General features: G+C 32.7%; 2 protein-coding genes across 3 annotated transcripts; both read left to right on the top strand.

The window, feature by feature from the left end:
• The first annotated feature begins 227 nt into the window (after positions 1-227).
• LOC105209998 (D-2-hydroxyglutarate dehydrogenase, mitochondrial) lies at positions 228-8,159 on the top strand. 2 transcript variants are annotated; one of them, XM_011180708.3, is made up of 8 exons: positions 228-366; positions 5,061-5,156; positions 6,043-6,184; positions 6,506-6,897; positions 6,955-7,123; positions 7,183-7,312; positions 7,371-7,693; positions 7,834-8,159. In XM_011180708.3, the coding sequence occupies exons 2-8, from the start codon at positions 5,064-5,066 to the stop codon at positions 8,082-8,084; spliced, it is 1,500 nt and encodes a 499-aa protein (XP_011179010.2). In that variant the 5' UTR covers positions 228-366; positions 5,061-5,063; the 3' UTR covers positions 8,085-8,159. The 2 variants fall into 2 exon arrangements, with proteins under 2 accessions (XP_011179010.2, XP_011179011.2); XM_011180709.3 differs by having other exon boundaries at positions 251-381.
• A 2,354-nt stretch (positions 8,160-10,513) lies between these two features.
• On the top strand, positions 10,514-20,093 carry LOC105209997 (D-2-hydroxyglutarate dehydrogenase, mitochondrial). Its single transcript, XM_011180707.3, has 8 exons — positions 10,514-10,674; positions 12,774-12,869; positions 18,129-18,270; positions 18,342-18,733; positions 18,795-18,963; positions 19,081-19,210; positions 19,291-19,613; positions 19,678-20,093. The coding sequence occupies exons 2-8, from the start codon at positions 12,777-12,779 to the stop codon at positions 19,926-19,928; spliced, it is 1,500 nt and encodes a 499-aa protein (XP_011179009.1). The 5' UTR covers positions 10,514-10,674; positions 12,774-12,776; the 3' UTR covers positions 19,929-20,093.
• Positions 20,094-25,286: the final 5,193 nt, after the last annotated feature.

Raw genomic sequence — 25,286 nt, 5'->3', positions numbered from 1 at the left:
CCTTACTAAACTTTTTGAACCCAGGTCCTACAGAAGTTTTATACGGATCTCTAACCCTTACACCCACTATAAAAAATATATTCAAATTAAAAAATAAAAAAATAAATAAACCCGAACAACTTCAGTAGTCACTGTAAATGCTTGGCAAATAAAATAAATATAAATAAACAGTTCTCTGCCTTATCTATGCGTACGAATTTTGCATTGTTGTTGTCACGAGTTTTTAATAAAAACTTGGCGTTTCGCCTATTAGCATTTCATTTTTGTTTTGATCGTCTACTGTGCGGCCGATCGTTAAATCTGATATAATTCACAAGTGTTTCGGGCGCGACGCCGATGCATAAAGCTAGCTGACGACACATAGCGGTAATAATAGAGCGTGTAAATAAATAAATATTTATGTTACGTAGTAATATTAAGTCTCTGCTGGCAATACAAAAAAACAACAACACTAAATTAAGTTGGGAAGTGAAAATGTGCAATAAAATATGCGAAAAGAGACAGCAAGAAAACAGAACAGCTTTGTCATTGTTTACAATCAATGTGTGTCAAGTAGTGTTGTGGAATAATATGCAAACGGCGAACTTTGAAAGCGATTTGTGGGTCTCACGTTCGATGGAGAATCTATTAACTTTTAGTTAAAGTTAAAGAAATGTATTTGCAATACTCAGATTATCAAAAACAAAAACAAATACGTTACGTTTTGCTCAAACGTAAGCAACGTATGATAAAATATTATATAATTGCATGGCGTCCACCTCTTTTATGATTTTATGACTGTTTTGCATACGGTTATCACACAATTCATCTTGCACTCGCATGTTAAGCACCTGATAATGTATAAATTTAGTGTTTATTGCTTTCATAATGCAACTGAATTAGTAAAACCAAATAAATTTTTTAAAAAATATTCCGACCTCATGTCTATGTTTGTTGTTACGCATATAAAATTAGTTATCTTTATTCATTGCAAACGTTTAATGAAATGATAAGTAAGCTTACCTACATATATGCACATTAGGTTGGTAGTTAAAAAACCAAAACGAAGATTTTTTTAGTTGAAATAAAAATTGATTTTGATTCCGCTTTGTTCAACGAATTCCGATTATTGTCTCGAGACTTAAAATGAATACTGTAATTATCATAGTATAACTTTTAGTGTTGAAACGCAGTTGAAATTTTTGAGCTCAAAATTTGCGTGTGATATCTTTCAATATTATTTGGTGGGGTTGATATTGATGAAAATATGTTCGTATTCTAATTTATTGAGCCGCTATAAACAAATCTAAAGTTTATACCACTTCCTATCAACCGATTTGGACCAAAACTTACTGTGATAACTTCGCAATTTGGAGCTTTAAATGAAATAATATACATTTAGTTTCTCAGTATCCATATAACAATCTAAACTTTCATCCACATGCGACATGACCTAACCATTTCCAGTCAATGCAAAATTATATGCTCTAAACATTTTAGTACCACCCTAATATACAAACGTTTGAATTATTGTATACAAATACTTTCAAGTGCAGATTTATTATGTAACTGTCCTATTATGTATATTAACAGATATAAACACATATACATACATATTAGAAAAATAATTAAATAAAAAATGTAAATGTAAACAATGTTTATTTGGCTACTGTGACAAAACTATGTAATAAGTTTACCATTACTGATGTTGATTTAGTACAAACAGATTTTTAATTTTTGTCGGAACTAAATGTTCTTCTATTAAAGGATTATTTTTAGAAACTTCCTGGAAAGTCTATAGAAAAACGATTACTGTGATAAATAGGGAACGTATTTTATATTTTCATGTTTATGACGATTACACACCAATTGGATTTACTATGTGGATCAAAGTTTTATATATTTATCCCTAAATGCTCTAAAATTTTGTGAATTTTTTTTTTATCGGTTCAAGTGATAATATACCGAAAGCAATGGATTGTAAATAAGTTTTTCTCTTAAAATATAGATTCATTTAAGGGGTTATATACAGTTAGAATTTTCAAAAAATCGATTTTTATTTCATTTTCTTAATGAACATATATTTAAGAATACACACAGAAAATTTCATATCGTTCCGGTGAATATTTTCAAAGTTACAAGCAAATGAAAAATTTGAAAAGGCGTTTCAGAGTGCTTGGAAGTACAAGGTCCAAACTTTAAACGCGTTTTTCTCAAAATGGTGTTTTCAAACTCGGTGACCAACATTACTCGAAAACGGCTAGACCGATTAGTCTCAAATTTTAACACGACCTTCTTAAATATATTTGTTAGTAATTAATCGAAGATTTTTTTCTCTCCGATAAATATTTTTTTTATAAACAATTTAAGGCCGACATTTCGGTGAAGAATCGATTTTTTTTTTGAGAAACCGCCATTTTGTCAAAAAATTTTATTTTGCTATTCCTTCGATTAATTACTAGATTTAACATTATTTTAACGAAATCTGTTTGGTTTTTTAATTTCGGATGATCCAGTTCTGAGATATAGTGGTCACCGCAAAACGTCTTTTTTGAGAGGAGCTCCTGGAGATCAGCTGTAGCTCTTTTTCAAATAAATGTTTTTACTAGTACTAAGTCTTAAAATACAGTTAAGAGATACCATAATATGTGTACAAATTTTTGGATCAATAAATTAAAAAGTTTTCTCAGAAAAAATTCGGGAAAATTCACTTTTTTACGGCCGTCTAACTGTATATAACCCCTTAAACAAACATAGATTCTCAACATTACATGTGAAATTAGGTAAAGATATTTAATGATCATAATAAAAAAAAATATCTAAATTTTTTGTTAAAATAATAAAATAAAACTCACACAAAAACATAAAAAATATTATTTTATAAAAGAGATAGAGAGTATTCACTATTGGCATTTTTCCAAAGAAACTCCTAAAACAACAAATTTTGTATAAAAAATTTACAATTGTATGTTTTTATTAAAAGTAAATATTTAAGACAAATAACAAAGTTTTTATTTATGATTTCTTTATTTTTAGAAAAACAGTATTCTCAAAATTTTTTTTTTTGTTGAAAAAATGTTGAATATTAAAAAAATACATGCTTTCGATGAAGCAAAAAAATTATTTGAACTATTTTATTTCATTTTATTTATTCATCATTAGTTAATAAAAGCTCTTAAAAAAGTATTAAACTATTATTTCCATGCACTCGCATCAGTTGAAAAACCTACATAGAGTCAAATGTGTTTTGCCGTCGGCAAACTCGAACGCTGCGCCGTTGCTTGAGGCAGCGCTAGCGGTTGCATGACAATATGGCGTACATACGACATTTTTTTTTAGTGTGTACTGACTTGAGACTTCGATGCCGTCTTCTCCATTTTTGTATCTCTTATTTACGTGTGTATGTATGCTCATGTGTATGTATGTATATGCATGTGTAAATAATTATGTGCGGTAATGAGGTAGGGTAGCGAGGGATGCTTCATTTACATTTTATAATGGATACAGTTGTACATACATACATGCATTAGGACATGCATGTGATTAGCTTCATATATGTGTAAATATATAACGTTTTTTAAAGTTCAAACTTATTGTGTGCCGCCTATAAACGTTAGACGCATAATAAATGTAGCTTTGCAGTTTTTGTTTTTGCGGGATTCTAATGTTTCTGCTTCCAGCTTGAATATATCGACTTTTTACATATTTTGGATTTCTTAAAAATATATTATAAAATATATAAAGGATACATAGTACATACAGTTGAGCGGTTCAATACGTATATACATACATATATAAATTACAAGTGACCTCTTGCATAAGACAAATTAGAACGTGTGTGAAAGTTCGGTTAAAAATATCTGCCACGCAAAGTAATGATAAATCATTAAACCTATCGCCTTGCCGTCATAATAAAATTCCTAATATGTTCAGTATATTGTGAGAAACTGCCACTCAAATATCTGCACGAGAATAACATTTAATAAAAATCATAGCAATTAATTTAGAAAACTATCTTGCATCCATGACAATAACCGGGATATCTTGTGGGATTAATGGTTCAAAAACTAGCTGGTGCAACATTTGACTCACAGGATGATCTTCACAAAAAGCAGCCACGGTTAGCAGACTATCGAAATTATGCACATAGCATAGATTACATAGTTTTTTTTTAGAGAGAGAACTAAAATATATCATCTAATTATATTTATTCAAACAAAAGTACTTTAAAATGTTTGAAATACAAATAAGCGTACGTTTTCGGTGAGAATCGATGTTAATGAACATTAAGGGGGTCATCCCATGTGATGGGCTCAAAAAAATTAAAAAACTTTTTTTTTTAATCATAAATTGCTTTCTCGACATAGTAAAGTGTTTTTTAGAAATTCGAAGTCGTTTTAAAGATATAGGAGTTAGAAGAAGGAGCTGCTCGAATCGTTCATTTGGCAGCTTGACACTTGGACGGATTTTTCTCAAAATAGTCTTGTTCAAACTTTCCTCCATCGTATCTCAAAAACGGATTGACCGAATGACTTGAATTTGTTTGGGTGTACTGAGCACATGTAAACGCATGTACGCTCTATTATTAATCAAAATTCAAGAGCTTCGATTTTTTATAGCAAAAAACTAAAAAAAAAATCAAAATTCGCAATTTTTTTACAAATGTCTACCAAACGCCCAGTTTTTGGTTTATTCACTTGATCGTAGTGCGTCCCATGCCTTTAAGATTACAGATTAAAACGCCATAACCGCCGTTTTCGATAAGCCAATCAGCCGGAATCGTGGAGGAAGTGCGAGCCCATTTTTTCGGGGCTTGGGTGTTCAGAACGTTGTAATTCAAATTCTACACAATTTTTTGTGCTTAAAATTTATATATGTATATACTGTCGAAATATATGTTAAATAATAAATGATAATAAACTTAAGGCTCTATATATTTAGTGGTCGTAGAAAAAAGTTCTAAAAAATCACTAAAAACCAGGCCGTCACATTCCATACTCTGAGTTCATTCGTATGATAATTATCATTTATCCCATTATATTTTCTTATATTTTATAAAAAAAATTCAAATTATTCCACAGAAAATGTCACTTGGAAGAATAATAAAATTACAATCTCTGATAGCAAAGCCTTTGCATAGAGCTTTTTCAGCTGCTGGGCTTCCAGAATTGACACAGGTAAGTGGACATTATTTAACTAAATATTTATAATAGATATTATATATGTATATAATAAATAAAATAAACGATTCTTATGACAAAAACATAAGATGACAGTCTAGAGCCCGCAAAAAATGCATAACAAAGGAATCTAATTCCGTTCTTTTAAACATATTAGATCTAGTTAAAAGAAAGCAATTACTTTTGCACTAAATTAAAGTTTTTTTATCATAAATTAAAATGATCCGAGTTCGGTCAAATATGCACAGTTTCATTCAATATTTTGTTGAGATTTTGAAGATAGTTTCATAATGTCACTTACAAAATAACCCTTGTCCCTAAAGTCAAAAAAATCGGTCAGTCTCTTTTAGAAGTCTATTCTAAGGCTTTTGGTAAGCCATTATGTGTGTGTACCCTAGAGTTGTCTTGATTATTGGTCCTATTTGTCCAAGATGGCGGCTTCTGAGCAATTGCATGCCTCTTAAGAAGACTTAAGAGTTTGACCGTAGGATAGCGGTTCATTGCAGATAATTTCATCATCAAACATATGGCAAAAACTTTCTGGCCGTCAGTCCTGGATTGGCCACCGTTTGTGTCGGCTCGCCGCGATTCGACCGCTACCATTATATTTGAATGAATAAACATTTATATTGACATTTTGGTACAAATTGGCGGCTACTGGGCTAATCTTCGGACACCTTAATTTAAAGTTTTACTTGTTTTTCTATGATATTTAAATAGACGAAGATATATCATTTTTCATATTTATTAAAAAAATATTACTATCTCGTATTTTTTTTTGCTTTTAAAAAGTTCAAAGTAAGGTTGATATTAATCGATGTTGTCAGTGGGTTTATATCTTGATTTTAGCATGCACTTTTTTTAAATTAAAATATTTGCTTAGGTTCGTCACAAGGTAAAACGCAACGACTACGCCAACTTAGAAGACAAGGACATTGCTTTCTTTGAGTCCATTGTTGGTAAAAGTTATGCCCTGCAGGAAGACTTACAAGCTTACAATGTGGACTTTTGGCGCTGTGTACGAGGTAAGTTTCTTGGGAGCAACTGATTTTACTGTGGGTGTCTGAGGGGAGTTCAAATAATGCTTTGTTCCGACAAAAATAATATAGAATAAAACCTAGAGTAGTCATTAGTAAGGCTCTGAGAGTATTTTTCTAAGTCTATTATTGCTTTGCAAGTGAAAATCTTCATTGAATCGTCTACAAAACTAAGTAATTTGTATACAACTTTTGGATGACACATTTTTTTCAGTAAATTCTCTATCATTTGCCTATCTATTATTTTAATTATGCCCCTGAGTGTACATTTGACATTTAAAAAATTAACACACCCCCATACCACAACAGGTAACAGTAAATTGGTGCTGAAACCCGGCACTACACAGGAGGTTTCGGCCATTTTAAAGTACTGCAACGAGCGTAAATTGGCCGTTTGCCCACAAGGTGGCAACACCGGCGTTGTGGGTGGTGCGGTGCCAGTATTCGATGAAATCGTGCTATCATTGGCGCGTTTGAACAAAATACTCCACATTGATGAAATCACTGGCATTGCGGCATGTGAGACGGGTTGTATTTTAGAGAATTTGGATAACAAAGCGCGAGAATTGGACTTAGTAGTGCCTTTAGATTTGGGTGGCAAATCCAGCTGTCACATTGGTGGTAATGTCTCCACCAATGCCGGTGGCTTGCGTGTAGTGCGTTACGGCAATCTACATGGCAGTGTGTTGGGTTTGGAAGTGGTGAGTAATTAATTGCTACTTTGTAGACATTTTATATACAAAACGCTACTTGTTTAGGTGCTGGCGAATGGTGAAGTTTTAGATTTAATGTCCGACTTCAAAAAGGACAACACAGGCTATCATTTAAAGCATCTTTTCATTGGCGCAGAGGGTACCTTGGGTGTGGTGACAAAAGTGTCGATTTTGTGTGCGCCAGCGCCACAAGCGCAGCATGTCGCCTTGTTGGGTAATTTGCGAAAACTAAGCAATAATTTATATATTCTATAACTGCACATGATTTTTAAGGTTTGCCCAGCTTTGAAGCGGTGCTCAAAACGTTTAAGAGCGCCAAACGCAATTTGGGTGAAATTTTGTCGGCTTGCGAAATGATTGATGCGCCCACGTTGCAGGCCAGTTTGGATCATTTTGAACTTAAGTAAGAGCAATTTGGAGAAAAATCATCAAATTATTAACTAACATTTTTGGCCCACCAGCACACCAATTAATGGTTACCCATTCTATATGCTGCTCGAGACATCTGGCAGCAATGGCACACATGATTTGGAAAAAATAAATAATTTTGTGGAAATCGGCATGGAGAAGGGCGAGATTATTGATGGCACCATAGCTGGGGAGGCGCGTAAGATGCAAGAGATTTGGAAGTTGCGCGAGCTTGCGCCGATGGCTTTAAGCAAAGATGGCTATTGCTTTTATTATGATCTTTCGTTGCCGCTACGCGACTTCTACAGTATAGTGGAGGTAATGCAGGAACGTATAGGATCGCTCGCGACCAGAGTGACAGGTTTCGGACATTTGGGTTAGTATAACTTTTATTTTTATTAATTAAAAAAAAAATTTAGCATGATTTGAATGAATTTTTATTAAAAATATTTTTTTTATTCCCATCATATTTTTTTATAATTTTAAAATGCTCTTTTATGTGTTTTTACTTTGCAGGCGATTCGAACTTACATTTGAACGTCTCCTGTCCCGCATATACCGACGAGCTATACCACATAATTGAACCTTTTATTTACGAGTACACCCACAAACTGAAGGGCAGCGTTAGTGCTGAACACGGCATCGGTTTTATTAAAAAGAATTACTTAAAATATAGTAAGTCACCGGAAGCGATTGCAATGATGCGTGATATGAAGCAGCTATTAGACCCTAAGGGCATATTAAACCCATATAAGGTGTTGAATTAAAATTGAGATTAAATAAATGTACCAAGTGTGTGTGTAATACATTATAAATAAATGAACATAACCTCCAAATATGTATTTCAACCAACTTTCTAATACAAACATAGAAATGTATCTACTCCAATCCGGAGACAACTCAAAGCTTATTCGCTTAAAATGCTTTTCTCGGCTACAGTGTATCAAAAGCCCTGCTGTTTCGTAGAAACACAAAAGGCACAAGGGCCGTCGCTTTTTTGTCAATGAAGAAAGGCATACACTTAGGTATGTAAATTATGCAGGTCCGAGATAGGTGTGGCTTTCTAATCTTGTAAAGAGAGTTTGTGAAGAGTTCTCTTCAAACGCTTAAATAATTTCGCTATTTCAATAAGTTTTTTAAGCTCGCGGAAATGTAAATATTCAACTCACTGTGGTGAATATAGCTCTGCTACAACTATGGTGATAATATTTATTGTTTAGCTAGCGAATAATAGTACAAAGAGAAAGAGTAATAATACCCACACGCGCCACTACTCAAAATCTCTTCTACGATTTTGTTTGAGGAACAATGATTTATGACGATAATAAGCGAAATAGCCGAAAGAATAGCAAAATAGCTGAAGAGAACTCAATAGAAAAGAGTTGCCATTTGTTGTAAAAGAAGAAAGAACAAAAAATATAAAAATATATTTGTAAAAATAAAAAAAAAAATATTTGTAAAAAAATAAAAAAAAAATTTTTAAAAATAAAAAAAAAATATTTGTAAAAATATAAAAAAAAATATTTGTAAAAATATAAAAAAAAAATTAAATAAATAACTACTTAAAGGGACCAGTGTGATTCTTAAAAAAATTCCATTTTTTGGGATTTTTGCTTATTCAATATTTTATACTTTCAAATATATCCTTCGAAAACGGTAAAGTCGTTTCTTGAATAGTTTTTGAATAAAAGCGTTCTAAAGAGAGACCGCTCGCACGTACAAGCCGCTATAGTCTAAACTTTAAACGCGATTTTCTCGAAACGACAATTTCAAAATTACTGACAGCAACCTAAAAAAAAAGGATTTTTTTTTAAACTACGCCATTTTGTTAATTTTTGATATTTTTATTGTTCAATATTTTTGTAAAAAAAACATTAAAATACAGCAGAAAATATACCTTATTATGTCCAGAAAACTTCGAAACATTCGATCGAGTACTTTCTTTAAAAAAAATTCATGATAATCGCTTAATTTTTCATGGGTTACACTGGTATAGCCCCTTAATAAATACATACTACAATTTTAATGAATGTTGAATGGATTATTTCTATTAAAACATGTTATCTAATACATTTTAGGATGTGGAAAATAATGTATAAACTATATAGTCCATTTTAGAAGATGCTATATATAGCAAACTTAGCAAAAAATTAGAATTTCAGTTTTCGAATAAATAATTTTTTAAAAGTTTTATTAAAAATTATGAATAAAAATTTTATAAAAAAAATTACTAGAAAACTGAAATTTTTAATTGTTGGCTAAATTTGCATTTTTATAAAAAATAAAAAAAAAAATATTTAATATTTAAATACCAATTATTTTATAAAAATCAAAAGTTTTTCACAATCACGTATAATATACGGGTTGTAACCGAAACTGTGTATGTATATAGAAACTAATATTTTATATTTAAGCACCAGAATTATTTTTTTTAAACAGAGAAGCTGGCAACCCTATTTTTCCCGGTTTCAGCATTGCTTGAAATAATTATTTGTCCACTAAGAATAGCTGACGGACGAACAAACGCACAAATATTCATATAGACAGATTTATCTACATATAGATTCTTATTTGAAATGCTGCTGAATAGTGAAATACAGTAAAACCTATATTAATTAGATGTTGGAATTTTATTATGAATAAAATAATATAAAAATACATAAATAAACGAAGGACAAACTATTTCACGTACAAAAGGATTTTATTTTATTTAAGTGTTTTTTTTTTTAATTTTTAAAATTTTCTTGCGTAACTAATTGAGGAATTCTCACTTTTACGGGCTCCACTGTATTTATGTGCGTGTTTATAACTCGGCTACACTTGTTTCTATTTATGGAACTTATTAGATTGTAGTACTGACACTTGCGAATTAATCGATTATTTCTAACTACTTTATTTTACAATTCTTTTTTATACTAAATGATATTTTATTTTTTAAAATTATAAAAATTGAATTTCTGTAATATTATTATAAATAACTTGATATCATTAATTATACCAACTTAAAATTAACACTTTCCAAAAAGTAAGTGTTATCGATAGCACAAAAAAATTATCGATTATTACATAATATCACTACTGCGTTCACCCTCACATTTTGAATGTGTTTGTAGTTGTTTTTATCACGCGTTCTCACAATAATTGTTCGCAAACACAATCATCATCTGTTCCTATTCTAATCATATTCTAATACGGTTGATTTCACTACTTCACACAGCTGAGATAGACAACATTTGAATGAATGCGCAAAATTTGCCACTAGTCGAACGCAGACATTGAACGGTGTGACTTGCCTATTGTTTTCGAGTTTGTTAAAATAGTTGTGTGTGTGTGATATTTCGAATACAAAAGGTGAAAGTAAGTAAAAAGTAAATGGTACACAAGTTAATTCAAGCAAATTAAATGTTATAAATTATGTGGCTACATGAAATTAATGCATGTAGAAAGAAATATGTGATAATTGTGTGGTGTATAACAAGATTTGACGTATATACGCTTGTTTGTTTACATGGTTGGCACACACACACACAAGAACGCGTTAATATGTAAGCATGCGTTGTAGAAGAAGAATTGTAAACAAGCACAGGGTTGTTACACCTGTTAAATTGTTACATTCCACAACTAATGCTTTAGTTCTGATGTTTTAAATTTCGGTTTCCTTAAATAACATTTGCAATTTTCTTTAATAAAAAATAATACATAACACGCGTCTGTATGTATCTACAAATTTGATAAGCAAACGTAATATAAACATACACACAGATTTCAACGAATTTTCTTGAATGGACGCAGTGTCTAGCTGCGAGCGTTCTTATCAATACAGACAGAACTAAATATTTTTATAAATCTACACTTGAATTTTGAGTGCAACGTTTTGATTATTTCATATATTGCATAAGTGCGTCGACGCTTTGATAATTCACTCTTTAAGTTACTGCCAGTGAGCTAAATTACTTTAAGTGATAATAGCAAGTCAAAGTAATTTAAAATCTTAAGCAATTCTGCACATTCATGCAAACATATAAAATCACTTGCGATAAAGACTTTGTATATACAAATTTCAGTTGATATTGAAGCTTATATCACATATATTGAATGTAATAATATCACATTGTATGCTACTATTGTACTCTCAATAAACCTAAAAAATATTATAAATGGTATATTGCATAGTAAAACTATATTAAAAAAATAATAAATTTTTTTATTACATTTCGAAAAATTAAAAAAAAATTGTTTTCGTTGCAAAAATATCGCTGCACAAAAGCCGTCGGCAAAACACTGACTTGCAAATATTTACAAACGTTTATTTTGCTTATCGCAAATATTTGCAATAAAGAGATGAAAATTTATAGAGAGCAAACAGCGAGTTCAGCAAACACCAAAACACACTTGAGCACAACTAATTTCTGCTGAAATTTCATATCAGCCAAATTTTTTAGTGTATTATTAAGCATTTCACATTTTTTTCACACAAAAACAAGCGACACATGAACCATTAACCATTAACGTCGTTAACTTATACAAGAGTTCATTGTGCTACTGCATTTATAATTCTAGTAGTCATTTAATGTGCACTGCACACCACCACCATCACCACCAGAACTGACTTCAACTGTTGCTTGTTTACCTGCCACAAAATTTGACTGCCTGCCACTTGGTCAGACACCAGACATAAATTCAAGTCACAAAGTTTACTTACCATAAAACAAAGTAGCTGGCAGACCACTACAGGCATTTAGCTCTTTTTATTTTCATATAGATTGCAGAAATATTTAAAAGTTCTTTCCAATAAGTAGTAGTTGCTTTGAAATTTGCAGCAATTCAATTGAAATGTTTGAAATTCGTGAAAACTAGCACTGTGTTTAATTAAAAATGCACGCACACACAAGCCAGCGCGTCTCTTCCGTTTACAAATGCAATTACAGCAAAATCCGACACTTTCGCCTCTTTCTAAATGCACCGCACTATAAGCAATATATAATTAAATATATTGATGTAATGTTTGTAACGTCAATTCGTTGTAATATTCATTTTTTACACGTTTAACACTTTTCATTAAAAAGAAAAAGAATTCAATGAATTTACAATTAGACGAAATAGCGTACAAAGATAAAACGAAATGTCAACAAACGACGTCCAATGCAATAGTGAATGAAGTTGGCTGTGCTTTGTGTGTGGATTTCGTTCACTGACATTTCTTTTGTGCGGTTTTTCTTTTGTAGAACCTTAAAAGTAAAGAGCGTGTAACTCTCTGGCGCTCTTAATTACGCTCTGCATACGGTAGCAACTTCTGTTGATGAATATAGCTCTGCTGCTTACCATTCCATCTCTTTCTACTATTTATGTCATACTGGTGTAAAATTTAAGTACCGCCTCTTTTGATGGTTTATTGTTTAGAAAATGGCCATTCATACACATGCGAAATTTACGTCTTTCTTTTCGTATAATTTTAGAAAATGTCGGCAACGGGACTGCTCAAGCTACGGCCGAATGTCGTGAAATCATTTTTTAGAACATACAAAGCCTCTGGCATTCCGGAATTGACGCAGGTTTGTAATTACATATTTATAAATGGTGAATATTTATGTAGATCAAAAACGTTATTAGTAATTTCCTCCTTAGAAAGGTTTAATATAAGTAAAAATAATATATTTTAAGTAGTAATGGATTTTAAATTTAACAAAGTAACAATATTTATATTTCTATGAGAGAATAATAAATAAATGTTTTTTTTATAACTTCAGTAGTTTTCCGAAATAACGAATATTCGTTTTAACGAAAACCGCTTATAACGAATAATCAAATTTGTTAGATTGAGTACCTTAAGTAACGAACATCGGGGATTTGTAAGTACTCGGTTTAACGAACAACTTGAAGAAGACATATGAAGAAAGAGAAAAAAATCAAATAACATCGAACCAGAATTAAAAATATAACTTAAAAAAAATTAATTATTGATCAGCACCAAATAGAAGTATAATGCCCGGTTTCACAGTCAGTGCTTATGTTGTGCTTAAGATAAAACAGAAATATTGCGTTTTACAGTTCATACTTAAGTTTTGCTTAAGCACTGAAAATGGGAGACTTAAGTAGTGCTTAAGTAACAGTTGATTTTTGTTTTGAATATTGACTTATTTGTCAAAAAAATAAAAAAAAAATTATTTGCTGAAAATTTGTTTTGGAATTTCTTGCATTCGATGACGGTTATATGCTTTCCTGCGAGTTGCAATAGGTGCTCCCACTCGCTTGCGGTGAAATTCGGTGTCCTATTATTGTTTCCATTTATTTCTAAAATTCAAATAAAATAATTTTCGCAAATTTGTTTTTCATCAACAATAATTTCAATTACTCGAACATATACATATGTATTTTCAGGTGGCATTTGTAAACAAATGTTTTTCATTGTGATGCCATATATCATAATATAATTTTAAACAAAATTAGCCTCGACTGTGAAACACAAATGACTACTCAGTCAATAACAATGCTTAGCTAAGATTTTATTTGGGCACAACTTAAGTACAGTACGAACTGTGAAACTGGACATAAGTGTCAGAATTGGTCCATTTTGGAAGAATTTATTGTATTTGAATGGTTTTGTTATGGTTTTCCATTTTTTAACAAATAATTAATAAAACAATTTATTAAACTGCAATTTACGGATATTTAACTAATTTTTTTTGAAAAACATACCTCTAAGTGAGTACTCGAATTAACGAAAAATTTGATGTAACAAACAGGCCTGACAATTAATGTGTTCGTTATTAAATTAAATTAAATTAAAATAAATAAACTATCAAAAAATATACGATCTTAGCTCTAGTAATTAAATAAATTAAAAATAAATAAAAATTTTGTTGGATATTTTTCAATGACATTCTAAATATGATTAATTCCCACAAACTAAACATTTTTTAATATTTCTCTAATTTCCTCAGTTCAATCTGAATGCTCTTTTACAAACTTTGAAGTTTTAGAGATCAACGTATTAAAATACAGTTCTAGCTTCAATTAGTACTACGATTTGAATCACTCTTGATTTGGATTTAACTTCTGATGAGAATTTGAAATTATTGTATTTAATTAGAAAATACAGTGGAAGTTCTTTAACTCGAATCAACATTATGCACAAAAAAACTTCGAGTTAGAGAGACTTCGAGTAATAGAAATTTTCATTAAAACATACAATTTTCCAAAAAGCTGTTAAATAGAGATTTACCCACAATATTATTTATTTACTTCGTTTTATCCATGTCTTCTGTAATTTTGTTCGCTGCAGTTTGCTATTGTTTGGCTCTTCACGTCTGTATCCTAAGCCTTTATTACATGATTTATGCAATATAATATAATATTTTTTGTTCGCCTCCATACGATATAGGGACTGATTTAAAAATCTGCCTCGATAGTAAAATTTCAAATTTTTCAATATATTCAATTTATGGAAGGAAATTTGTATGAAATTTGACTTCTATTGCTAATTCAAGAGTTCGAGTTATGGAGAACTTCGACTTATAGAAGTTTGAGTTATGGAAGCAAATTTGTATGAAATTTGATTTCTAAACACTACTGCCAATTCAAAAGTTCGAAATATGGAGATTTTCGACTTATGGAAGTTCCGCTGCATTTAAAAAGTACATACAGTATCGGACATAACTAAAACACCCCCCTAGTGCGTTTTTTGAAATTGAATTACCGATATGTTTTTCACCACTCTTTTTACAAGAGGTACGCTTCTCACATCGCCAATTTTTTGGTATTTGTCGATATTTTCTTATTAGCGGGGATATACGAGTATTACAGAAAATTTTATACGAAACTTTCCCAAAGATTTATCATTTTGTTCTTAAATTCTAATTATTACCTATTTTGCTAATAACATATGTATTACTTAACTCTTATTTGAAATTATGGATATTGATTTAGTTAAACAAATTAAAATTTTTCAAAATGCACTTCATGTAAATGCCCTTCAATGTAAAATCTAAAAAGGATATAATCTCTAAATTCAATAAAAAGACAAACCAATTGCAACTCAAAGGAGAAAGTATATACATATTATGTTAATTTTAATAAAATATGAAAATAAACTTAGTATTTTTACGGATTGAATATTGTCTTTGTAGACGTACTGATACCACTAAAAAAATAACTAAAAAATAAAGCATTCCCAGACCAATATAGACATGTATGACTTGTTTTAAACGATACGAATTTTCAAGACGTTTGATTCGTGGTCATCGAATGTAGAACACAACATCACCTCCTACCAAACTAAATCATTCAATGTTTTCAAGATGCTTATTGTCAAATCTATATGTGAACTACAGTCATTGCTGGTTAGTTTGCTAATAAGGTTTTTTTTGGTCAATAACTGCATAAATCAGCGTCATTCAGGCTATGAGCGACTATTCTTCAGCAGATTGGTAACCCAAACTCCTTTACGGAGCTGCAATTACGGAGCGCTTTTAAATGAAAATTGTTTCGACTTCTCGTACAGGTCCCAGGTTTTTATTTTTTGTCGGACCCCACGATGTACAACTGCAACGCTATTGTTCTTTGTATAGTCCGAAATTATTTATGAAATGTACGACTGATGAATTTTATATTTTAAGACATGTTTTAAGAAGCTCGGTTATTATAATCATACAAAAAGGAAGCAAATAAACATTTTAAAATAAGTAACACAAATGTCGTAAATTTCGAAATAAGAAGCAAAAAGCAATTCAAGGGAAAAATGACATTGTAAGAGGAGAAAAATCGAGCAGCTCTATCTACATAGCTGAAAATGTTTTGTCAGTTACTGTACCGAGGTGTAATTACATTCGTTTTACTAAACCTAAGAATAATATTCGAAAACTTTCTAAAAATAGTTAAAACATAATATTTCTATAAGAAATCAGGAAAAATATACGCGTATTGTTTCTTCACTATATTTAAAATATCCGCAATATTTACTACAGCTTAATATTAGGTTGGCAAATATCTAGCTTCCGCTTTAATGCTCTTTATTCAATGCTTTATAAAAAGTGTTACAATGATCGGATTTAGATATGTGCCGTTTCGATCGATAATCTGTTTCCATCTAGATAACAACTTCATAATACCCCCACGTGGAAGCCCCCTCCTTATTTGCGAAGAACTCGGACAGCCACTTTTCACAAGCCTCTTTTGAGTTCAACTTTACACCACCAAGGGCATTCGCCATGGGCAGGAACAGGTGTTAATCACTTGGCGCTATGTCCCGGCTATATGGTGGATAAAACCTCCCATCCGAACTCTCGTAGCTTCTGACGAGTCATCAACGAAGTGTGTCCTGGTGGAACACTACACCCTTCTTGTTGGCCAATTCTGGACGCTTCTGGTCGATCGCCTGCTTCAATCGGTCCAGTTGTTCGCAGTAGATGGTAGAATTAAGCGTCTGACCATATGGGAGCATCTTCCAAACAATTGATATTGTCATTTGTGATCCATTTTTCGTCGCCAGTCACCATCCGCTTCAAATGTGTATCCAGCGTTCTGCTGATGGTTTAAAATGGTTTGGTGACTAACTCCCATCTCCTGGGCGATGTCACGAGATGCCACATGCCGGTCTAACTCGATGGTTTCCATGATTTGATCGGTATTCGTCGTCACAGGTCTCCCGCCGGCTGGCTTATGCATGGTGTCGTTTTCACCCACTCTGAATCGTCGAAACCTTTCCTCCGCAGTTCGAAGTGATAGAGTACCATCCCCCAAAAAATCATTAATCTCACGAACGTTTCTCTAGCAGATTTGCCTTTAAGGAAGGAAAACTTTAAAATAGCGCGCATTTCGGCATTATTGAACTCCATGTTTACACGCCTATAACTGTCGTGCATAGCGTCGTTTTGTAGGTTATGTCAAGACCTTGCAAAGAAAAAGAAAGTATTGCCAGATACGAGCTCTGTAGCGCTATACATACATAGCCGCGAAATTCAAAAGACAAAAAGGCGGAAGAGAGATACTTGGCAACCTAATACCAGAGAAATGTGCTAATATAACTAATTTTTAGATAAAAAAGGCGTGAAACCTTCTTTTCCTTCTTTTGAAATGTTATCCTCCACGTCTCTTCATATCTCAGAGCAGATATGACTGTTGAGTATATTTAATTAGTTGTTTTACACTTTACTTCTGCCTTTACCAAAATTAACATTTATTATATTATTATTATATTATCATTATATTAAATAATATTATAAAAGGTGCAAGAGGAAGACAAAAATCATAGAGAACTATACGCTGTGTCATACGCGAAAGTAATGGAAAGCATTAAGATAGAAAATATTGTAAACGATCATAATAATTGCAAAAAAGCCTTCGTTAACGACGTCACCATCTACCATTTTTCCGCTAATCGCACAACTAAAAAAATAAAGGAAAAATCTGTATTATACATAGCCAATGCAGGACAGCTCATATCTGACATATGAAGGATAAGTTAATATGAGTGCCGTTGACTTTCAAATTTTCTACCTCTTTATCTGCTTTTTAATTTATCATTTGCAAAACAGCCAATGGCCAGCTCCGCCTTCAAAAATTTTATTGCTTTTTTCGTTGTTGCTGTTTTTATGCCCCTTTTCTTGGGGTGAATACAACCGACACCATGTCGCACACGCACACACAGACACAAACAAACCGGCAATCATTTAGACAAAAGCGAAGACAAAGGCAAGCGAAAACTCATTAGGGGTGGTTTTCAGACTTTTCTTTCGACATTCCATTCTTCCGCAAGTGTACTTGTGTGTGCCTAAGAATTAATCGTTTGCTTGTGTTTTCCTTTACAATTGCAGGTGCGTCATAATGTGAAACGTGGCGATTATGCCAAACTAGAAGGCAAGGACATAGCATTCTTCGAGTCCATTGTGGGCAAAAATCATCTTGTGCAAGAGGATTTGCAGGGCTACAATGTGGATTTTCTGCGTAGTGTGCGGGGTACGTTGTAGCATCGCCTCATAGTAGGAGGAAAGCAATTTGTAAGAGTTATTTCTTCTTTCTCTCTTCAGGTGACAGTCAACTCGTCTTGCGTCCCAGCTCCACACAGGAAGTATCCGCCATATTGAAATACTGTAACGAACGGAAATTAGCTGTTTGCCCACAAGGTGGCAACACCGGTTTGGTCGGTGGTTCGGTGCCGGTTTGTGACGAAATTGTCTTGTCGCTGGCGCGTCTCGATAAGATTCTCCATATCGATGAGATCACTGGCATAGCGGCTTGTGAAGCCGGTTGTATTTTGGAGAACTTGGATTTGAAGGCCCGCGATTTGGGTTTGGTGGTGCCACTCGATTTGGGCGCCAAGTCCAGCTGTCACATTGGTGGAAATGTGTCGACAAATGCCGGCGGCTTGCGTGTGCTGCGCTATGGCAACCTGCATGGCAGCGTGCTGGGCGTGGAAGCGGTGTGTATTTCGATTGTTGGAATGAAAATTAGGTTTTAATATATATTTCTTTTGATTACAGGTTCTTGCCAATGGTGACGTGCTGGATTTAATGTCAGACTTCAAAAAGGATAACACCGGCTATCATCTGAAACATCTCTTTATCGGCTCTGAGGGCACACTCGGTGTGGTGACCAAGGTTTCCATGTTGTGTGCGCCACAGCCACAAGCTCAGCATGTCGCCTTTTTGGGTAAGTGGTTCGCATATTGAGAATAATTAGATCTTAGAGATTCTACAAAATTTATTTTTTTTTTCGTTCAAACTGCGGTTTCTCATACTCCATTTCTTTCTTTCCTAACAATTACAGGTCTACCCTCCTTCGATGATGTGCTTAAGACCTTCCGCAATTCCCGACAATTTTTGGGTGAAATTCTCTCATCTTGTGAAATGGTCGATGCCAGTTCCTTGGCTGCCAGTGTTAATCACTTTAAACTCAAGTAAGCGAATGCTTTTCGGAGCGGAAACCATAAAAATACCAATTTTTATTAATAACCTCTCCTTCATCTATGCCAATCAGCTCCCCAATTGAAGGCTATCCCTTCTACATGTTGATCGAGACTTCCGGCAGCAATGCTGAGCATGATATGGAGAAATTCAATCGTTTCCTCGAAAATGGCATGGAGAAGGGCGAAATCATTGACGGCACCATCACCGGAGAAGTGGGTAAAATGCAAGAGATCTGGAAGTTGCGCGAACTGGTGCCCGTTGCGTTGGCGGAGGATGGCTTCTGCTTCAAATATGATATCTCCTTGCCGCTGCGTGAATTCTATCACATTGTCGAGGTGATGCAAGAACGTGTGGGAAATTTGGCGACACGGGTTTGCGGTTATGGACATTTGGGTGAGTCTTCAAGTGTTTTGGTGCATGCTGCACAGTTTTTCATTGGGTCCATACATATTTACAGGTGATTCCAATTTACATTTGAATATTTGCTGTCCCGAATTCACACAAGAGATCTACAAATGCATTGAACCCTACGTCTATGAGTACACGTCGCAAGTGAAGGGCAGCATTAGCGCAGAACATGGCATCGGTTTCTTGAAGAAGAACTATTTGAAATACAGTAAAAGTCCAGCGGCCATTTCGAAAATGCGTGAGATGAAGCAACTTTTGGATCCCAAAGGCATCTTGAACCCATACAAAGTGCTGAACTGAGTTGTGATTTCTTAAACGACACTGATGACCTTTAACCTCTTATATTTAAATAATATAATATAAATATAATGTTATACATAAATGTTACATGAAACATTGTCATATATACTTTAGATAAGTTTCAATTTTAAAGTTTCCTAAAAATAAAACTTGTTTCAAAATGTGTATGAACGTATTTAAGAACTGGCGTTGGAGTATTAAATTGCAGAAATTGGTGAATAAAAAATTCGAAACTAATGTGAGTATAGACAATTATGAATACATTCACCGGTTGTATTTAACATTGCAAATTCTTCATTTGGTTTGAACTTCCAGTAGTACTTTTAGTCATCCTAGCTCCTGGGGGAATGTGATAGTTACAGGGGCGAACGCAGGGGGGGGGGGGGTTTGGGGTGTTAAAACCCCCCCAAAGTAATTGAATTTTTAAATAATAGAATTTAATTCTACATAGTCATTTGAAAAATTGTAATTTGTTGTTTTCAAGGCAATCTTTCTGCCGACGATGTATAAATATGTAAAATAAATGAATACATTAGTCACTAACACTAACAGCGTTGCCGTTTTGATACATTTGTATCTTTTTTGAAACTTTTTTTTTTTAATTTTGTGATTTGATACTTTTTTGTTCACAAACGGCCTATTTTGATACTTTTCTGCTGATAGAATTTAATTTTTTTAAACTATGAGAATGTTAAACTAAAAACAAACCTATTGTATTTGGATAGTATTAAAAAGTTGTGGGAATGTAGGCCAATTAAAAAACCCACCCCAAAAACCAAACCCTTATAACTCTGTGGCTGCTGAACTGAATTTTTTTAGATTTAAGGGGAATTGTGAGTCGAAAATGGACTTCTTTTGAAAATTAGTTCTGAACTGAAAAGTCACCAATAAGGTTTCTATTATTTTTTTTACAGTTTATTGTTAATCATAATACCGGAAAAATAAAAACTCATTTATTATGACTTTCAGTTTTCGTTCCATGAGCAAACTGTTGTGAAATAAATTTAAATTTAAAAAAATTAAGCTATTTGCAAAAAATACTTGAGTGTCTTAACTAAAATGTCTATATTTTTAATAAAAACAACCAGAAAAAACTGGTCTGAATTAGATACACAACTTTACTTATTATTTGTTTTTCAAAATTGAACAATTGTTTAAACTAATTTTTGAATCAGTTAAAACAATAGCCGCAGAATTAGATTTAGAAATCAAAATTCCGCGTTTGGCGAAACGGCAAACTAATCGCGACAATTATGAAGGCGAACCGGAAGAATATTACCGCAGATCAATTTATATACCGTTTTTAGATCAGTTTTTGGTCCAAATCAATGAACGATTTTTAAAACATCGAGAGCTGCTTTCCAAAATTGAAAACATTTTGCCAAATAAATGCATAAATCTTGACGTTATTGAGATGCAGGAGACTGTTCGTGTTTTAGAAAAGCAATGGTCCGCTGATGTAGAAGATCCCGATGATTTCGTTGCTGAATTTAGAATGTGGAAAAGGTTAAAAATCTTTTCTTCAGATTATATTTTCTAACTAAAGTTTTGAATATATTTTCAGGAACTGGTTAAATCAAACAAAGAGATCCAAAACTTTTTTAGACGCGTTGAATTGTTGCGATGCAAAAATTTTCAAAACAGTGCATCGTTTTTTAAAGATTGGAGCAACAATCCCTACATCTGTCGCTTAAAACATATTTAAGAAATAAAACTGGAGAAGCACGCCTTAACGGAATGGATCTCTTGAATATCCATAGAGATATAGACGTGACGGAGGAAGAGATTTTAAATGTTATGACCCAAAATAAAAGAAGATTAGACTTCAATTTGTGAATAAAATAATGAAACATTGTCTTTTTACCTAAAACCACATTTTGATAGTTGATATGCAAAAACCTTGATTATTCAATGATTATGTTCAATAGATTAAAAAATTAAGAATTAATAGTGTTTTCAATCATTTTCTTAGGGCAATTTAAAAAAAATTGTGAATTAATGATTTCGCTTATTAGGATAAAAAAAATATTTTCCATAATGCGTACTGCTTCCTTTGTTTGTAATAACTTTATATATCCGGTCCGTCATTGAATCATAGATAAAGGGAATTTAGGGAATTCTCCCTTCAAGCACTTTTAAACGCTGTAATTAATTTTTCATAGTCTTCGTATGGCATTCCTCTTTCATAAATTTTCTGTGTAAATCAGCCTCAAATGTCTACAAGTACGTTAAAATCCAGAGTATATGGTGATCAAGTCATGAATTAGCGTTTTGACTCTAAATAAACTTAACCAATTCGATGTTATGAATCGGAAGATTATCTTGTTGAAACATGCATGGAATAGGTACGGAGAGATCTTTTAAAAATAGAAAAGGACCCGCTCGAGAAGTCAGTGTTTTTGCACGCATTTAAGTTTTTTCAAATGCCTCTGTTTCTTTTAAATATCAATCAACAGTCTGGAACAGCGCTTTATTTGTTTGGCAATATTTCGATTCGATTCGAAGATTTGGGTAACTAAACCACACCTAATAGTAAATACAGGAACAGGTAATTGAAGAAAAAAAAGGGTGCGTCTACCCTATGACCAACAGTACAGATGATGGGTCAAAGTAAATAAATTCAAAAAATATTAGAAATATCCCAATATACAGCAACAAGATGTTAAGGAAATATCATCATATTGGTTGAAATTCGTCGATTTGTTCGTGAGATATGGTCTTTAACCTGGTTAATAACCACGCCTACTTTCCATGTAACATAATTTTGGATAACAATCTCTAAAACTCTGCGTCAGGTGAAAAAATCATGTCTCTCTTTTTTAAGGATTTTATACTACAACCAGTAAATAGTTAGAGCCTTAAGTTTATTAGCATTTATTAACATATATTTCGATAGCATAAATATAAATGTTAAGCTAAAAATAGTGTGTAGAACATTAGTTACAGAATTCTTAACAGCCCCGCCTCGAAAAATTGGGCTCACATTTCCTCCGGCTGATTGGCTTATCGGAAACAAAAAAAATTAGGGCCGTTTCATTCTGTAAGCTTAAATGCAAGGAATGGTTTATTACCAAATTAATATACCAAAAATTGGCATTTTGGTAGACATTTAAAAAAAATTGGGACTCTTGCGTTTTTTTGCTTTTGCACTATAAAAAACGAAATTTTGGGAATCTTTGATAGGTAAAAGAGCATTCTATGAGCTTCGAACTACTGTATCTTTAAAACGACTTCGACTTCACTTTACTACCGCATTTTCGACATATTAAGAAAGCAATTTGAAAGAAAAAAACAAAAAATCGATTTTTTGATCTCATCAGATGGGACCATTCCAGCATGAAGACGATAACAACAGTGAATTGATTGATTTTGAATGATCGTATAATGTATTTGAAAAAGATAAGTGTCCGGTATCAAGATATTAAAAGAACGTGTGAAACGTATCGTTCATGAATATTGAATACTTCAGTATTTAAAAGCTCTGTGCTGCAAGAGCTCGCTATCTATGGAACGTACCGTGTCACAAGTCAATAAAAACTGCAATAAAATTACAGTAATTGGGCTTTAAATTGTTTTCATCATTCCAAGATATTCTACGAAATAGGTCATAAAGTATTTTTCTTTTTCTTCTTGTACTTAAAAAAAAAAATATAATTATTTTATCTAGGTGTCTTAATAATTAAGAAATGCAGTTAAAATAGTTGTATATATATTATCCGATTTCTAATAAAAATCTACTCATATGGTTATATCGGCAAACCCGATTTTTTTCTGGGTATTGGACCAAACTAATTTTCTCCAGGAGATTGATTTATAAGAAAAAAAGTTGTAATCCCCGATTTTCGGAATTGGCGTTCAAAATCCAAATCTGGTTTCGAAGTTCGAAAAAAGAACTTAAAACAAGTAAGGAAGTAACCGAACATTTTATACTTTCGTAATTATTGAAGAAATTTTATTTACATAACACACAAAAAATTCGGCATAAAGTTTAATAGAATAACGAAAATCGTCATATATAGTATATGAGGACTGCGGTAATTCCTGAACCGATTTCATTCATTTTCTCCAGAAAGGTGCACTATATCCAAGACTATACGCTCACATAATTTTGCTAAGATATCTCACATTTTAACCAATGCATTTATGCGGAATAAAGTCCACCGTATTTTTGAAAAAACTATAATTAGGTATATAGGAGCTAGGAGATGTTATGACCCGATTTTAATAATTTTTGGAACAGAACACTATGAGAAGAAAACAATATCTTCTGAATAACATTAAATTATCTAAGAGATTTATCCATATTTTCGGTTAAAATTTACCCTTAGTCGCTGAGTTCAACATGTTCGATATCTGGGGCGTTGAAATGTTATAGTCCGTTTTCGACAATTTTTTCACAAATAAAGCCAGAGATGATATACACTATTTGTGTAAAGTTTTATTCCGCTATCTTCATTGGTTCCTTATATATATATTATAAAGTGAAGAAATAATATGGAATTCAAAATTGAGTTGTAAGGGAAGTTGTCGTGGTTGTTAACCGATTTCGCCCATTTTTTGTCCGTGTTATCAGGGTGTGAAGAAAATATTATTTACCGAATTTTATTGAAATCTGTCGAGTAGTTCCTGAGATATGGTTTTTCACCCATAAGTGGGCCCATTTTAAATTTTGTAAAAAAATCTGAGTGCAGCTTCCTTCTGCTATTTCTTCTGTAAAATTCAGTGTTTCTGACGTTTTTCGTTAGTGAGTTAATGCACTTTTAGTAATTTTCAACCTAACCTTTGTATGGGAGGCGGGCGTGGTTATTATCCGATTTCAACTATTTTCATGGTGTGTGGTGGGGTACGTAAGAGAACCGACTGCAGAAAGTTTGGTTTATATAGCTTTATTGGTTTGCGAGATATATACAAATAACCGATTTGGGGGCGGGGCCACGCCCACTTCTTCAATAAAATTACATCCAAATATGCCCCTTCCTGGTGCGATTCTTTATTCCATATTTTACTGTTATAACTTTATTTATGGCTTATGACACTTTATGTGTTTTTCGTTTTCGCCATTTTGTGGGCGTGACAGTGGACCGATTTTGCCCATTTTCGAAAGCAACCTCCTCAGGGTGCCAAGGAATACGTGTTCCAAGTTTCGTTAAGATATCTCAGTTTTTACTCAAGTTCTCGCTTGCACGAACGGACAGACGGACGAACAGACATCCGGATTTCAACTCCACTTGTCATCCTGATCATTTATATATATATAACCCCATATCTAACTCTTTTATTTCTTGGTGACACAAACAACCGTTATGTGAACAAAACTATAATACTCTCTTAGCAACTTTTGCGAGAGTATAAAATTTT

This window comes from Zeugodacus cucurbitae, chromosome 5 (assembly GCF_028554725.1).
Source record: "Zeugodacus cucurbitae isolate PBARC_wt_2022May chromosome 5, idZeuCucr1.2, whole genome shotgun sequence".
NCBI lineage: Eukaryota > Metazoa > Arthropoda > Insecta > Diptera > Tephritidae > Zeugodacus > Zeugodacus cucurbitae.
This window is presented reverse-complemented; position numbering and strand designations above follow the sequence as displayed.

Bases quoted from the DNA above. Each gene is read 5' to 3' on its own strand.
- LOC105209997 (XM_011180707.3), top strand. From the start codon at position 12,777: ATGTCGGCAACGGGACTGCTCAAGCTACGGCCGAATGTCGTGAAATCA. The intron at 18,734-18,794 runs GTGTGTATTTCG...TTTTGATTACAG, and splicing joins GCGTGCTGGGCGTGGAAGCG to GTTCTTGCCAATGGTGACGT. The intron at 18,964-19,080 runs GTAAGTGGTTCG...TAACAATTACAG, and splicing joins TCAGCATGTCGCCTTTTTGG to GTCTACCCTCCTTCGATGAT.
- LOC105209998 (XM_011180708.3), top strand. From the start codon at position 5,064: ATGTCACTTGGAAGAATAATAAAATTACAATCTCTGATAGCAAAGCCT. The intron at 6,185-6,505 runs GTAAGTTTCTTG...ATACCACAACAG, and splicing joins CTTTTGGCGCTGTGTACGAG to GTAACAGTAAATTGGTGCTG. The intron at 7,313-7,370 runs GTAAGAGCAATT...TTGGCCCACCAG, and splicing joins TTGGATCATTTTGAACTTAA to CACACCAATTAATGGTTACC.